The sequence below is a fragment of the Oryzias latipes genome, chromosome 4, assembly GCF_002234675.1.
Source record: "Oryzias latipes chromosome 4, ASM223467v1".
Taxonomy (NCBI): Eukaryota; Metazoa; Chordata; class Actinopteri; order Beloniformes; family Adrianichthyidae; genus Oryzias; species Oryzias latipes.
Genome location: NC_019862.2, coordinates 17,666,687 through 17,682,762, shown reverse-complemented (window position 1 = coordinate 17,682,762; position 16,076 = coordinate 17,666,687). Strand labels below are relative to the sequence as shown.

Sequence of the window (16,076 nt, the reverse complement as noted above, 5' to 3'; positions counted from 1 at the left end):
TAACATATTCCGCATCTACACTTGTTTCACCAAATGACTGTTGGAATATTTTACCTCCATGAATTAACCCTCATCTTATATTTACCACATTCAACATATTAAGAAGTTTAAGAACACTTTAAGTAATCTATAAGGTCCGATCTTAGTACTTTAACTAAAATATAAATCAAGTCATGGTTTTTACATTTACACTGATGTGATAGTTAATAAGTCATCTAAATCATAGTTGTAGTAAAAAAAGTTTTGTACATCTTCCTCTAAATCATTACAGTTTGCATGCAATCATGTTCTCTAATTACTATGCAGTTTTCTTTTTTTTGTCAAACAGATCAGCTTTTTAACACACTTCAAAAGTTAAAGACCCACTAAGTTGAAAATAGTGTTTTTGGTGTTTTAAACATGTTCTTGTAGCATTTTTTTTTCATGATGGAGGACATATAATCTAAATAATAAAATTTAAGCTTTGGCTGTGAAATTTGATGATGAAAGATGCATGAAAAAATGAATGAAAAAATGATGAAAAAATGCATGTAGGCTTACTCCACACCAACAGTCCCGCCCACAACTCAGAGGCGAATTTCTGATGAACTCCCGCTGCTCTGCAGAAATGACTGCCTAGTAAATGACACAGGTTTGTTTTTTTTTTTTGGCTAAAAACAGCCTAATCATAATTAAAAGAACACTGGGACCACTTTTACAATGGCTCAAAAAATGATCGGAGGACTTTAACATGACTCAACAATGTCAACAATAAACTCATGGATGGGTTCTGTCTCTGTTGTTTTGTTTCGTAGGGAAATACTACTAATAATTTATCTTTGCTTTTCACCCTCTTATTGTTGAAATAATGCAACAGAGAAGGGATTGATTTCCTCTTCCTAATTGAGGCGATCCACTCTCCAGCTTTCATCTTGTTTCTCCGCTTCGCTCAACACGTCCAAGTCCTGTCATGTCAATAATGTAAATGTAATCACAGCTTCTGCACTTCTCTTTATTTCTCCCGTCTATAAAAAATGAAAGTATGTATATCTAGATACTAGAACCTGCATGAGTCACTTTAAACATTAATTCCAGTCCAGAAAGCTTTCTTTTATCTCTTCCTGCAGACGTGATAAGATATTCAGGAACTCTATGGGTTGTTAGCAAGTCTAAGAGCTATTTGTGTGTGCGAGAATGTGTGGATTTATATGCAGAGGGGGCACAATGACTGTAACCATGGTTACCAGGTGGTCTGCTCTCCCCTGGGTCCTTATTTGAGGGCAAAGAATAGAGAAGAGGCAGAGGAAGGGATGGAGGGATGGAAAAATAAAGAAGGCATAATAGATATGAACCTAATCAAGCAAGAAACAAAATGTCTGCAGTACAATCATTAGGATCTAGTTTTTTTAATGTTATAATGAGTTGATAAATTTCAATTTCCTAAAAAACTTTTTTTTCTTTTCTTCTTCTTCTTTTTTTTTTTTTACTTTTTTGTGAGAAGTCTGTAATAAAGAGGAAAATAAAACTCTCTGTCCTACTTCCTTGCATCTTCATCGCTCCATCATCTGAGTGGTTTCTTCTCTTGGACCAGATTCACAAACCCTTTGGTAGTCGTTTCATTTTAAAAGGAAATGTCATTGTTTTCCCCATCTTTCAATGTGCTGCCTCCCTGCCTAAGGACATTTTAAGCTAGATGTTTAAAGTCCACTCCTGTCTTTACCAATGGGGTTGGAAGAACAATAAAAAGTCCAGTTAGGCTTCTAATCTTCCCTGGTGACTATAAAAGATCCCAGAGCAATACTTTGGATCAAACTGATCCATGCTGTTAAATGAAAAGTATTTTAATGTAAGCAGGTGCTCCAAAGTTTGTGTTTGTGAATGCCGAAGCTTTAACCACAGAACTCCAAAGTCAAGCGTTTACTTCATCTTGCTTAATTGCACCACATAACCCAGTTTTATTTGTATTTGCTGGAATTACAGCTAACCAAACTCGTGTGGTCTTTAGCAATCTAATACTGTCTTCTCTGTGAGAGTTTCAGAAATGAATGGACCTGGGATACAATGGGGAAGATAAGTGGGTGGTGATCTGTGGTTGTAGAAGAGCTTGAGCCAAAAGGAAAATATAAATTGACAAACATGATCACAAGACAGAATCATTATAACCTGAAACGCAGGGGTGGTGAGACAAACTGAAGCTAAGTTATATAACATAAATCAAATAACATATAACTGAAAAAAGGGTGTTATGTATGAGCATTAAAAACTAAAAGGAAGGTCACATAACAAAGTAAAGTCCACAAACAAACAAACCTGCCAAAGACCTAAATTCTCCCTTCAAAACTAATCCAAGAATATTCTTAACCATTTTCATTTACAAATAACACAATAACAGTCTTTCCTGTTTACTTGAGAAGAGTTGACTTCCACATTCCTGTTTGCAAGTGATTTCTAAACCAGAGAATATTCTGAATTGTTGCAACAGATATATTATTTCCATCACCCACTAACACATCAGTCATTATTTATAATCTGATATTTTTTGAAGACAAAGGATTTTTCTATCATTTTTTAAAGCAAAAGGAAGTTCTGAGAGAGTTAATTTAAACTTTGATAGTTAAAAAGCACACACAAAAAAGCAATTTGTGAACTCCTTCAGCTGATAGTCAGAAGATAGGTATCAGGTAAACAGATGTTCACATGCTGTGGTATTTTCAATTAAGTCGGTACACCAACGTTCATGTTCAGTGATGACATTTACATACACTCCAATATTACAATTTTATCCCAGATAAAATCATACCCGAAACACAATGCTGTCTTATTTAGCAAATACTAACAAGCATTTCTGAAATAATTAATATTTAGGGTAAGAATGTACATACTTATAATATTAGTTTTGATTAAATTAAAGCATTGGGCAAACAAATGGAGGACCAACCCTGAGTCTTTTAAAACGGTTTAATTCATGCAAAATGAAAATAAAGAATATTTTACAAAAGACAAAATAAAAAAACAAACAAAAAAGAAGATAAAGTATTATGATATTTAAGCCAGAATATCCTAGAAATATACAGTTTAGCTGTGATTTAGTCATACCCCTAGCTAAGTTAAGACATGCCACTTTCTAATCAGATGTAAGTAAAAGCTTTAATTTTTTCTCTTCATTTTACAACCACGCTTCTTGTACATCGTCTATTTACCTTCTGAGAAATGTTAGTGAGACTGACTGTCATTTCTAATCGAGAAGAAACTTCTTACTGAAATTAAAGGAACATATGTCAAACTTTTCTAGAGATTATAATTGTGCATATGTAGTGTTATAGTACAGGTTTATGATTATATAAATGAGCACATACATATGAATATATAGCATTTTGGGCATCATTGGGCATCACTGAAACTTGGCCTTTTCATTTTTAATTGCTATTGTTTGTTACCATATGTTTCAGACCTTAAATTCCTTAAATTTTCTCAAGACAGAGTTCACTGATTTTCTTTTGAATACTGCACTCAAAAATCTGTTCAAACATTTTGTTGTAATTTTAGTGAACTGCACAGTTTGATGGATTGTTGCAGTGTTACAGCTGCTGTAGTCAGGAACCTTGCAGAGTAAAACGTACTGTACTTCTACACAATATTATGATGTGTTGCTCTGTACTTAATGTGTTACAACAGCAATGCTGAGAGTTAAGTTTGACTCATCTGTCATGCTGCACTCTCTGCAAGATTATTATTACATAGATATAAGGCACACATAGATATCAGCATTTTGCTAAAAAAAAAAAAATATCTACCCATCAACTCCCCTGACCAATCTCCTGCCTCTTGACCCCTGTAGGCATTGTGTGTAGTGGTACACTACATTACTACATTACATGTACTACACTCTGTAGTACACTTCATTATTTGACTGTTTTGCTTTGCTTTATAATCCGGTGTGTCTTATTTCTGAAAGTTGATTGTTTGTTCTGTTCATTGATATTGCTCCTTATGGTCCAAAAGATTTAGGAGACGTTGTTTCTCTTTAGATTTGGTCCCACATGCTGCTGTTCATTAAACAAACTGTAATTCAAAAGCCAACAGGAGGAAATCAGGGGTAACGGTTGGTGCTGAAGAGTTGAAATCGATCATAACTGTCAGCTCATATTCATGTGTATGTGTGCACGCACGTGTGTGTGTGTGTGTTGAGCCCATGACTGTGTTTAATGAGCAGCAGAGTTAAATGATAGTTCCTCAGGGAAGCAGTTCATTAAAGAAGTATACATTGCCTGTGCTTTCATCCTTTCTCTCTCATTCAGGGAAGAATGTCTGCTTTGTTTAGCACACTATGAGCTATAAAAGAAGTTAACTCTGTCTAAGAAGCTGCAGATCAAGGACCACTGCAGCGTGTCAGCATGTCTCTCCGCCTGTCTGTTTCCCTCGTTTGTGCCTGCCAGTCTTCCTTTCTGACTCGCAGTTTGGCTCCATGCCTTCACGAGCTTCTTCATAAAAACCTGATTAGACATCATCTGTTTATTAGCCCTCGTCCCTGCTGGATGCTGTTATCCAGACACTTGTGCTTTTCAGAGTAGTGGGCTGCCCTTGCTTTGTCTTGCTTCGCCTCCCACAACAGCATCGCATGCTGCTGTTGATGTGGAGCCTTCAAAGAGTCACTCGGCTCTGTTAGTCCTTTCATCCACCTCCAATCACATTCGGTCCCTTGCTGCAGTCAGGCTTCAGTCATCAGCGCTTCAGTGTTTCTCCAAAGGTTTTAGAGGCAATAATCTGGTGGGTTTGCCCTTGGAAAAGCAAAGCATTGTAACTTTTAGCAGTTAAATGAAACCGTACACAATCCCTTGAGCTTGATCTTACTGAGAACTTGCTATTTGGTACCTAATATTTAATTTGAAAGAATTTAACAAGAAGCAATGCAAAGCAGAAAATCCGATCAATCCTTAGTTTGCAATCATTAATAAGCTGTATGACAAACAGCAAAAAGCAAGCAGGAATTTCTGTAGGAATCAGATTAATTCTGTTTACAGAGTGAATATCTCATTAGGGATTGTTGAAACTGTATTTGAGGGCAAATACAGTCAACATGACTGCATTATTTGATGCCCATTCTGTCAGAAACCCTCATCAGAAAATTAAACATGCATCTAAAATCCTTGATAGCAATTAATAAAAAATCACCATCAAGATACTTTTTTTATTTTTGGCTTTTTTGTATCAAAACTGAATGGGTATTAAGAAGTAGGCTTTAAGAAGCTATGTCTTTTGCCTTTCTCCTTTTCAAGCATGTTTTTTTTTAAGTTCTGTTAAGTAAAGACTCTAATTTTCTTCTCTTTACTCAAAAGGATTGCATGACCAAATGAATGATTATTGTCATCAGTGAAGGTATTGATTGATCTATTGTTGTTTTAATAACATGTTTGAAATGAATAAAATGAAAAAGTAAAATGAAAAATAAAAAACTAATCCCTAAAGATCTACTACAATCATCTTTGGATCTATTTTAACAGCATTCTCAGTGGTCTTTTAACTATGATTATGCAATTTTTAGTCAAAATCAAGAAACCCATGTTGTTTTGTAGGCAATAGTTCATTAGAAATTTGCCTCTTAGTTATGGACGGAACTGTTGGTGGGGAGCATCCCCTCCCTTCCCCTCCCCTGAGCAAGGAGATTGTGGCCTGCCCTGCATTTTTTCCGCCTGCTCCTCATTCACACTGATTTAAATAAAGACATACTCAGAAATGCAATTTTGGGCCTAATTTTCCCAATATATGTCCTCCATCATTAGAAAAATGCCACAAGAACATGTTAAAAATGCATTTTTTATTAGAGTGGGTCTTTAATAAATCAAATGCAACTAATTATTTTGTGCATGCACATATTTTTGCACACATTTTTACCTATACACTCAGGCCCATTGTGTGAGAGATGAAACTATAGCACCTCTTAGATTTATCAGTAAACCTTTGCTTTATTTTCTGTTGTTTTCCCATCATTAAAAAATCAGAGGCTGCCTGGTACTTGATGAGGCTGTAATCTGCAGCAACCTTTCACCGCACTCCTTCTGTTGTGTGTGTGCTGCCAGTGTGTGTGTGTTTCCTCCCTGGGGATCTGAGGCCAGAGTAATGAAATGCTCATTACTGATTCAGCTGGAAATGCGCGAGATACATTTTCACGCCTACACACACGTGAATGCCAGCAAACCAGACACTGTTCAAGGTCACCTCTCATCATCCGTTTAGGGGTGCGTGTGTGTGAGGGAGAGACAGAGAGAAAATGATGGTGTTATAGCTACAAACTGAGGAGGAACAAGATGGAGCACAAATGTAGCTTCAACCGATAGTTCAGTCGCCACACTGTACACGTCACACACACATCCGCGTGTACATTTTTCCAACTGTTGCCCCTCAGATTGCCTCTCATCCCCACAAACGTGTCGTCTTAATCTACCTGCAGTTCTTCAGCATGACGGAGCAGAAGCTTCTCTCCTACAATCACGTGCTTTCACACCAGATAGGAGGATCAAAGCATATCACACATTTTTCCATGACGCTCGTTGTGATTATACACATAGCATATGCAGCACAGAAGCACATGCAGTTATTAAGCAGAAGCTGTGCTGTCAGCCGGGTTTTATTTCACACATGTGACTGCAGGAATGCCGGAGAGATAATTAAACACAGTTAGGCTGATGTTTTGGTATCGACTTTTCTTGGATGGGTGTTTTTTTTTTTTTCAAATTAAGGACGACTGCTGAACTAAGGCCAAGTAAAGGATTAAAGAAGTGCAAACAAAGGAGTTTTTCATTATTTTGTTTCTTGAAAAGGGGACTAGAACAACTTAATAAAAATGAATAAATGCTCACAAATTTGTTTGTTCTTGTGAGACTTCTTCTTTTTTACATGTTAGGACTGATAGAGCCTCTTTTTCAACGGTTTTGATGGAAAAAATTTTTGTCTGTCTTAAGTCAAAGTTAACAATGTTTCAACGGAAACAAGCCTAAAATGTAGATTTTTTTTTAACCTCATAAACAAGTATTATGCTCAGTGGTGCCACATCAGATTTGACTTTCATATCTAATCTGTCACACAGACACAGATTGACTGGACTTGCATTTTTGCCAGACGCTGCTTCCTTCCAGCTCTGTTGCTCTTGTCAGCAGTAAAATTGATTTCAGCATCTGTCTAGTGAACAGCTTCATGCTGTCCTTCACGGTTCTCTGCAAACTGCAACATAAATTCTCTTTACAAAACCATTAATCTGGGAAATCATATCTGTTTTGCGATTAGTTTAGAAAATGTTTCATTTGATTCTTGAACAATTCTGTATTCAGTGCATAAAGTAAAGCTCATTTGGGATGTTTGTCACAGGATGTGAATGATGCAGCGATTAGTTAAGAGTGGCTTATTGTAACTAGAATTTTTCAAACAAAAAAAAATCTTGCTACGATGTTAAACATTTTTGATAAACGTGGTCTGAAAATCAATATGTTGACCCACGGATGTCACATGGGTCAGGATGCAGATGTCAGTTTTCTTTGCATGGGCTACTTAAAAATTGTAAATCTGATGAATGTAAATCTGCTCTGCTGCTTTGGATAACATCACAACTTCTTAGATTGATCCAGAAGCTCAATATTGGCTGTGAAGAACAGCAGGGTCTTGTTCTTAGGGGATATTGTATTAAGCAGCAGTGGACACAGTTTATTTTCTCAGAGAATAAACTAGTTAAAAGCTTTGTGAAAATAAAACAGTTTAAGCACAAATTTTTTTGTTTTGATTAAACACCTGACCAACAGCCATATTTCAAGAAATACAACTGTTTTCATGATCTTTCATAAAAATAATCATCATTGTTTTTTATCTTGTTTGCTGGTTATTGCTGCTGTATCTCACTGAGGGAAAAAATAGCTCAACAGCCATACAATTCTTTAGTGAAAAAATGTGGTGTTAATATCCTGTAATGGGTCAAATGTGCTTTTACAAACATGTCTCTCTATCTGCAAAACAGGGAGACTCGAAAGGTGAACCACGATATAGTGAGGGACCACTACAATGCAAATAAAAGATGGTGATAAGTAGAGAAGATTCAAGATTCTGTTTATTGTAATTCCACACATAGTATTTGCAGAGAAGACAAGATGTTGTTTCTCAATAGCATGACAGTGCAAAGAAGCAGCAATAATAAAAAAAAAAGCAATAAAATAACAGTCCGTTCAGTAGCCTCACAGCCTGTGTGGAGAAGCTTTTTAGCATCCTGCTGGATCTGCAGCTGATACTCCTGAACCTCCTCCCAGATGGCATGAGGGAGAACAGTCCATGAGAGGGGTGCTGGGGGTCCCTGATGATGGAGGTTGCTCTGCGTAGGCAGCGCTGCTCGTATAACTCCTCCAGGATCGGGAGAGGTGCACCAACGATCTTGCTTGCAGTCCTGACAATCCTACTGAGCCGTAGACAAGATACCTAAATCAGGAATTATATGACCTTTTTAGGATTAGCTTTTCAAGATTTAAGATGAGAAGAGTAAGATTAGTTTCAGCTCAAAGCAAATAAAACAAAGATGTTATAGAAACACAGGATGGGTGTCTGTAGGAGGTCTGAGTAATCAAAAGGCTGATTCTGTCCTTTATCTCCACAGCTCTGATTTAAAGACCAATTTATCTGGTACCCTATTGTCAAACCATCCAATCTGGCCCCGTTTGTTTGTGATTACTTAGATTTCAGATCAGCAGGAAAACAGACATTTCCATCTGCCTGAAGAAGAGGCAATAACGGATCACTGTCCTGGTGTTTCTAACAGCCCCCTTCTCCCCCAGTACATGCTGCCTATTTGTGTTGGTCCTTTCAAAGTGTCAGCTCAGCTCCTGTGGGGATGCACGGCGTGCATGGATGGAGCTGTTCGCTCTTCATATGCTGCATGGCATGAACAAAGCGGAAAGCTGTGTGTTGCCTGTGATAGCTCTGACCTGGATGCTGTAGCCTTCAATTCACTGACAGGATCTTTCTAAATGCCACTCTTGAATTTTTATTGCCCCACACGCACAAACACACACACACACACACACACACATCTGTCACAGCTCACATAACTCCCTGCAGTAAAGGTCAAAGTACCTCACGGACTGATCCAGTGTTCATCGCTCATCTCAGTAATGTGGCCTTTCACATTCAGTAAGTGCAGGATTCTGCCATTTTGTTATTGACAAAGAAACCCCCGAAAGTGGAAGCTTTGGAAAAGTTTCGTACTTAAGATGATCATAAATTTGCTACACTCAGTAGTAAAATAAACAGTTTTAACAAATATTTTGTGTTAAAAATTGTGAAAGAAAATATTTACAAATTCAATGTGAAATGAAGGCGATTTGATCACTCTATAAATCGCTGATTGCAGTATTTCCTATTTATCGTTTGAGCAACAGTTTAACCTAAATATCTATCTTAAAAAAGGGGGAAAAAATAGAAACCACACCCACCCTCCCCTCCCCAAGATCTGCTCTTTGCTCATTCTAGCATTTTGAGTCTGGAAGTTTGGATACAACGCAAAAATGTGTGTATAAAAGTGATTTATTTGATGGTAAATGTTAATTTTGCTAGAAGTGTTTCAGAATTATTTATTTTGGATGTTAAGGATGAATGATGGCATGCAGTATGTCCACAAGTCATATCTAGTGATGTATGGGACTCTAACCATAGTACTCTGCACTGAGTAGGATTGATTGTTCAGGATGTTGTTTGGCACAAAAGCTGCAGAAATCCTAAATCCCTGAAAAAACAGTTTAGCCCAAAACAAACTGGCTCCTTTTCATTTTCATGCCATAGCAACAGACAGTGAGTGGGATGTCCTGCACAGACGAAACCAGAGCAAGGAATGCTGCAAACCATGATAAAGAACTAGTTTTGTCCATAAACATTTTAAATATATTTTTATTCTTATTAGTTTTTATTACACCTTCAAGGCCAGTTCTGTAAATATTAAAGAAAGTTTTAATTGACAAATCATATTTGGTGTTGTCTACTCACTATAACAGTCAAACATTTTTGACCCCCCCCCCCCCCCCCCCTCCACCCTCTATTTCTACAACTGCATTTCATAAAATGTTGTGTATAATCTTTGTGACTTTCAGCTCCGACATCAACAAACTCCCTTCTCAAAGTTTAGAAACAAGAATCCAAACCTAAATCATTGGATTGAAATAGATATAAGAAATGAGTTCCTTTCTACACCAATTATTTTTGCTCCTAATTAGCCACTTCAAGGGCAAAGGCATGGCGAACTAAATCTGGAGAATAAATGAAGCCACCCCCTCTGGAGAATTAATGATGACACGACCCAGTTTTTTCCAAAACCGTTCAAACCAGATGTCACCAAAACTTTTAATTCCAATGGGAACGAACTATAACACAAACAGACCACACACTCACACACATAAACACTGAGGAAAAACTTGTGAGCGACTGTTGCCGTATTTCATCATTCTGATATTTGTCAAGAGAATGCACAATAAAGGACAGATGCAGAGATTGTAACATTCTGCCCTAAACTAAATCATCTAAACTGTCTGCACAGTTAAAAGCAAAAAAAAAAAAAAAAAGTTTCAGGAGACGTCTTTGCCACCAACCTTTCACATTCACACAAACTCCGGTGTTTTTCTGCTTCTCTGCATCTGATAATATGAAACGTGATATTTGCGTTGACAAACTCATCACATTCCTCTGCAACGGACACGTCTATTGTATGAAAGGACAATGTGACAACGTGCATTGTGACACAGAGTCATATTTCGTTCCAAGCAGGTGTGTCTGCGTCTGTGTGTGTGTGCGTTTTACCAAGATTGCGGGGGAAAAGAAGATTGGATTGTGCTGTTTCCTGATCAAATCCAGTCATTTGAGTGAGTCTGTTCTACTCAAGCACTTAACATTGCATGGTTTATGCAGAATGGCTTGAATAAAGCAATATCCAGCATATCTCAGGGTTTTTATGGGTAATAGTATGGAGTGTGTGCAAAACTGTAGGAGGGTGGAGAAAAATCCATAAATCTTTTAAGTCAAACAGCAACCAAATCTAAAGAAAGAAATACTTTTTTTCTGCCATCAACAAGCTAAATCCACAAACATGTTTTGGTTCATTTACCTGGTCTTTAAAAGAAAAAAAAATTATAGACCAGAACGGCATTAATCCCTCTCAGTCATGTCTTAAGTCCCAGTAGGTCTGATTTATGACCTTGTGTTTTGGTAGTTTTAGTGCTGCAACCTTTGAGAAGAGGGCATGTAGACACCAGCCAGTCAGACTTGTGGGTGTGAGAACTTCAAATGGTTTTTGTAAACACAAAAAACCTTATCTACATTTCCTTTCATCCTCAAAATGTAGATGATGCTAAACTCTGGGCCAAATTCAAATTCTTTAACCTTTGAGAAAGAAAAATATCCCGTTATATATATCTGATAAATAAAGATGTAAATATTAAATAAATATATATTTGTGTCAGTTTCCCAAATAAAGTTAAGATTACATTTTTTTAACATTTGGTATAAGCAAACAAACTCATTTAAGAGGGGAACATTTAACACTAGCGATTTAGTTTCATACCAGGTTTGGTTTGTAACATGATGCACTTTATCATATTTTTGTATCTAAACAGGTGACGAAATATCCAGCGGGCACAGTCCAGAAACAAAAGATCTTGCTGCTCCTCATCATCTTCACCCAGTCCCTCCTCATCTCCACTCACCTCCACAGGTAGATCTTCATGACACGGATACAAGCTTTTTTTCAGACATGATAAACCGTTTAAAGCATTACGTTTCCTTTAAGAACAATTGAAAAGGATATTTTGGTGTTCTCAAAAACATTAACAATTAGCATTTCCTACATCCACTGTCCTGCCTTCAGGACAAAATGTGTTTAAACTTTTTTGAAGGGCACATTTTTGTGATTTTTGGAAATTGTGAATTCCTGACCCTGATGAAGCAAACTTCAAATATTTGCTGAAAGCCATTTCTTCTGGATTAACTAATGGATTCCATGGAAATATAATGATTAGGAGAGAACTAATTTGTAATTTTTTACAAGGGTGGATTCTAAATCGGATTCTGTTTGGACTTAAATTCAAAGAAAATCTAAATGCCTTTCGATCCATATTCAGAACCAAGTAGATAAACAGTGAAAAGCAAATGAGTGGCAGATCAAACATGTCCAAGTACAAACATCTAAAGGACTTTAAATGAACCTTATTTTATGGACTTTAGTGCAGCTTGGCATCAATCTGTGGTTCTGCCTCAAAGCACTCGCTCCTGAAACTCCTGACTGTTTTCCAATACTTGTATTTTCTTCTTTCAATCCCTTGTTCCTTTATTCAATTCAGCGATGCAATGCCCTCATTAGTTACTTAGAAGCAAATGTTCAGCATGATCGATTAGCCCACTCTCTTAGATCCTGATGCAACTTTATATCAGTGTGGTTTTAGGATGCCTTATTCAGTGATTTCTTCACTCAATAAACACAATATCACACTGTATAATGCAGCACTGCTGTTTGTTTCACCCAAAACCAAAGGGTTTCTCTGAAAAAGTTTCTTTTGATTGAAGACAGAAAAAGATGACACTACACATTTTATAAGCAAAATTAAATTAAAGATGTTATATTTTCTACTATTTTAGTGTGAGACTACAGTTTTTATTATAACTGAGTCTATTAATAATTACAGTTGGTTATTAAAGGAGTCAAACACATATTAACACTGCACTTGTGAATAATAAGCTATTATAAAATGAAAAAACAAAACAAATATTACCTTTATACTTTTCTATTAAATATTGGTTTCTATACACACTTTTTCTTATGTTTAAATGTCACTGAAATGTTTTTTGGTCTTTTACATGCCTCTCTAAGTTTTGTGTGTCTCATCACGTGTTGTCTGTCAGGTGGTGGTGCGTGACTCAGCCCATCTTCTGACTTCTGGACCTCTAACGTCTGTCATTCTGCTGCTGCTTCTGCTGTGCCCATGGGCACCCCGCTGAACATGAATAGACGGGTCTTTAGAGAGGGACAGAAAAGCCTGAACAGCAGCTACGTTGTGCATTGTTTTGTGTGGTGGCCCTGGAGTTTGAGCACCTCGTCTGCTCCGATTGCTTCGGCTGGTCCACCTGATGGAATGAGCTGCTAAATTTCTACAGCTGCTGATGCACAATATTTGCATTTTTGTATTACCTGTACTGACCTCCACACATGTTCATATCTGTTTAACTGATCAGATAGACTGCACGATACTACTGACTGTTTTTTTTTTTTTTTTCAATTTGAAGAAGAGTGTAAATACAAATATATATAAATTCTATATTTATATGAAGAATTTGAATAGATAACATTGTTTTGATGTGTGAATAGAGATTAATATAGGGTTCAGAAACAACATTTGCAAACTTAGACCCAAGTCTAAGTTGGGTCTAAGTTTGAAACTGGAGGAAGAAAAAGCAAGAGCTTTTTAAGCGTCCAAGAATGATCCGGCTGCACAAATTCAGATTGAGTTAGAGTCATTGTTTTTTTTCAACCAATAGTTATGAAGCACATTTTCTTTGTCTCAAACATCTTCTGACAGCAGCATAAAAGCTCCTATAAAAGGTAGCCTGATTGTATGTGTAGGTTGATTTTTCATTAAGCAAGAGGACTTTTATTCCTCCTTATCTTTTTTTTTCACAAAAGCTCTATTCTGTTAATGTGAGACAGGTTTATCCTTGTAATATTTGCAGCACTGAAGGCTGAAATTGCTCCACAGTCAACTAAAAACTTGGCATAGGGGGTCCAGTTGTTTGCTGAGTACTCTTCCAGGAAACAGTGCTATGGTTATTTTAGTCTTAGAAATCATAAGTGAAATCAGCTAAATCTCTTTTTTTGAATGGTCAGAACTCAGAAATAGGAAAGAAACAATGCTTTTTTTTAATGTGTTTCAGTTCCTCTTTTCTCACTAAACAATAACAGGCTACCAAAACAAGACAAGACAGAAAAAAGAACAGCCGTCTGCCCAGACAATGAATAATATAACATTTCACTGTCATATGCAAAAGATAAACTGTCATGTTCTTTCAAAGACTGGCTTGGAACCAAATGAGACTGAATAGATGCTAAAAAGAAAAAAAAAGGAAAAATCCACAATACTAACAATTTACTGCCTTTCATTTTATTTAGTCCTGTTCTCTGAATTTTGTTTTACACATGTTCAATTAAGTCAGCAGTGATGGAAACCATTGAGGGAGCTGCCAACTATTTAATATAAATAAACAGCATCAGAATTGTATGGCTTTGTGCTAAGTCTCAACCCTCTCCGCATAAGGTCCAGATAGATACCTGGAACATTGATGGAACATGTTGAGAAGGATGTGAATGACTCAACTAACTATTTGTCACCTTGTGGAGTGCTATTTAAAACATAAAACTATTAGTAATATTGTAAAACTGTACTTCCTCTCCTGCAGTTTTTTATGAGGTAATACTACAAATATTTTTAATCTGTTTGCTAGACTGCAACTGCGATGGCCTTGTATTGAAGCAAAAACTGTATAATTGTAATAATTAGGAACTAAGCGAAACAGGTTGATGTAAAAATCTTATTCATTTAAAGCATCTCACGTTTTTTTTAGACAAAGCGAAAACCAGGATCAGCCAGCAATACATTTTCAGGAGGATCTTACAAAAGTTATTTTTATACATTTTACATCCTCATTAAATAACAGTGATTTATATTTAATAAGATGTCTAAGATAATAGAATAACAATGTTAAAACTAGATCAATGTTAAAACTAGATCACTTAACTGTTAAATAAAAAAAGTTGTATGTTTTTGAATTTAGTTCATAACTGCACCACTGTTGGTCCTGCATTTGTGTGAAAAGGTCCGATGGTGTGCCAAGAACAAGCTGCATTGGGTAAATGTCGACATGGAAAAATGTCTCAAGTTTAAAAGCTGGTGTTAAATGCAAAGAACCACAATGCAACATTCGTCCTGCGAGCTCGGCTGTGGTTGCTCTGTAAACCACTGAGCTCCTGTAAGTTCTACCTGCTCACTTACTGCTAAATCTTGTCTTGTCACTCTGTTCTGTTTTAAAATCTTCATAAATAATAAACATTTTCCAAAATAATTCCTGTCTTATTTATTTGTGTTGTTTTTCGCTATGACTAAATGGAGGGTAAGCAGGATTTCATAGCAAATGGTGATGTCAAAATACTGTATCTTGTTTTACAATCAAACCTCATTTCATCAAGGACAGTTTAAAACATATCATATGTGGGGACTTCCTGAGTACACATAAAATGTTTGTGGTTTTATGCTATCTGTTCCTGTTTCCCCTGAAGTCACTCTAAAGAACCACTCAATGTCTAGCAGTTTCACATTCACCACGCTTCCTCTTCACAGTTTGAGCAGTTGCCTCAGCAGTCAGGGTCTATTTGATTTCTTGTGTTTTGTGACGCTAGATTTCAGCACTTTTGTCTTTTTATTTAATAGGGCTGTGGCTTTGGGATTTTGGCCTGAAGCCCAGTGAGAGATTTATGTGACCGTGTTAGCATAGCTCTGAATTTGGCACAAACAGCTTAGCTGGCACAAGAAAACTGCCACATGATGGCTGAATGATGTCACTGAATGCAAATTTGAGCGAAACTGAGGAGGTGGAAAGTTTCATCTCTTCTTCTGATATTGCTTTATCTGGAACTTTCCTGTGGACAACAAGAAACATTAGTTGTAAAATAGGTTGTAAGATGAGGAAATGGTGCATCTCTAAACAGATAAATACATTAAATCAGACTGTAGAAGACGGAGGATCACTTTTTGGGCTGATGATGGTTAATCTTTCCAAAAATATTCCCTTTTTTTAACACTAGAGAGTCACCACTTAGCAACTTCACATCAAATCTGTGCTGGGAATGCTCACAATTAACACAGTCAGCCCGATTTTCTCTCCAAAGAAACCTTAAAGTCCAATTTTCTGCTATTTTTCAAAAACACACTGAACAAATAACCTCTGACTGTAGGATTCTGACCAACAGAAATATAACTTGAAAGAGAACTGGACATCTAATGGAGTCAGGTGAGAGATTTAAAGAGCTACAACATTTT

The 16,076-nt window shown here is 36.7% G+C and overlaps 1 protein-coding gene across 1 annotated transcript in view; it reads left to right on the top strand.

Annotated features, from left to right (window-relative positions):
- LOC101170581 (glypican-5) overlaps positions 1 to 15,102 on the top strand; it is a 53,764-nt gene extending 38,662 nt beyond the window's left edge. The window contains exons 10-11 of the mRNA XM_011474169.3: positions 11,610 to 11,707; positions 12,892 to 15,102. Coding sequence (XP_011472471.1) covers positions 11,610 to 11,707; positions 12,892 to 12,987 — 194 coding nt within the window. The 3' untranslated portion in view covers positions 12,988 to 15,102. The remainder of the gene's footprint in view (positions 1 to 11,609; positions 11,708 to 12,891) is intronic.
- Positions 15,103 to 16,076: the final 974 nt, after the last annotated feature.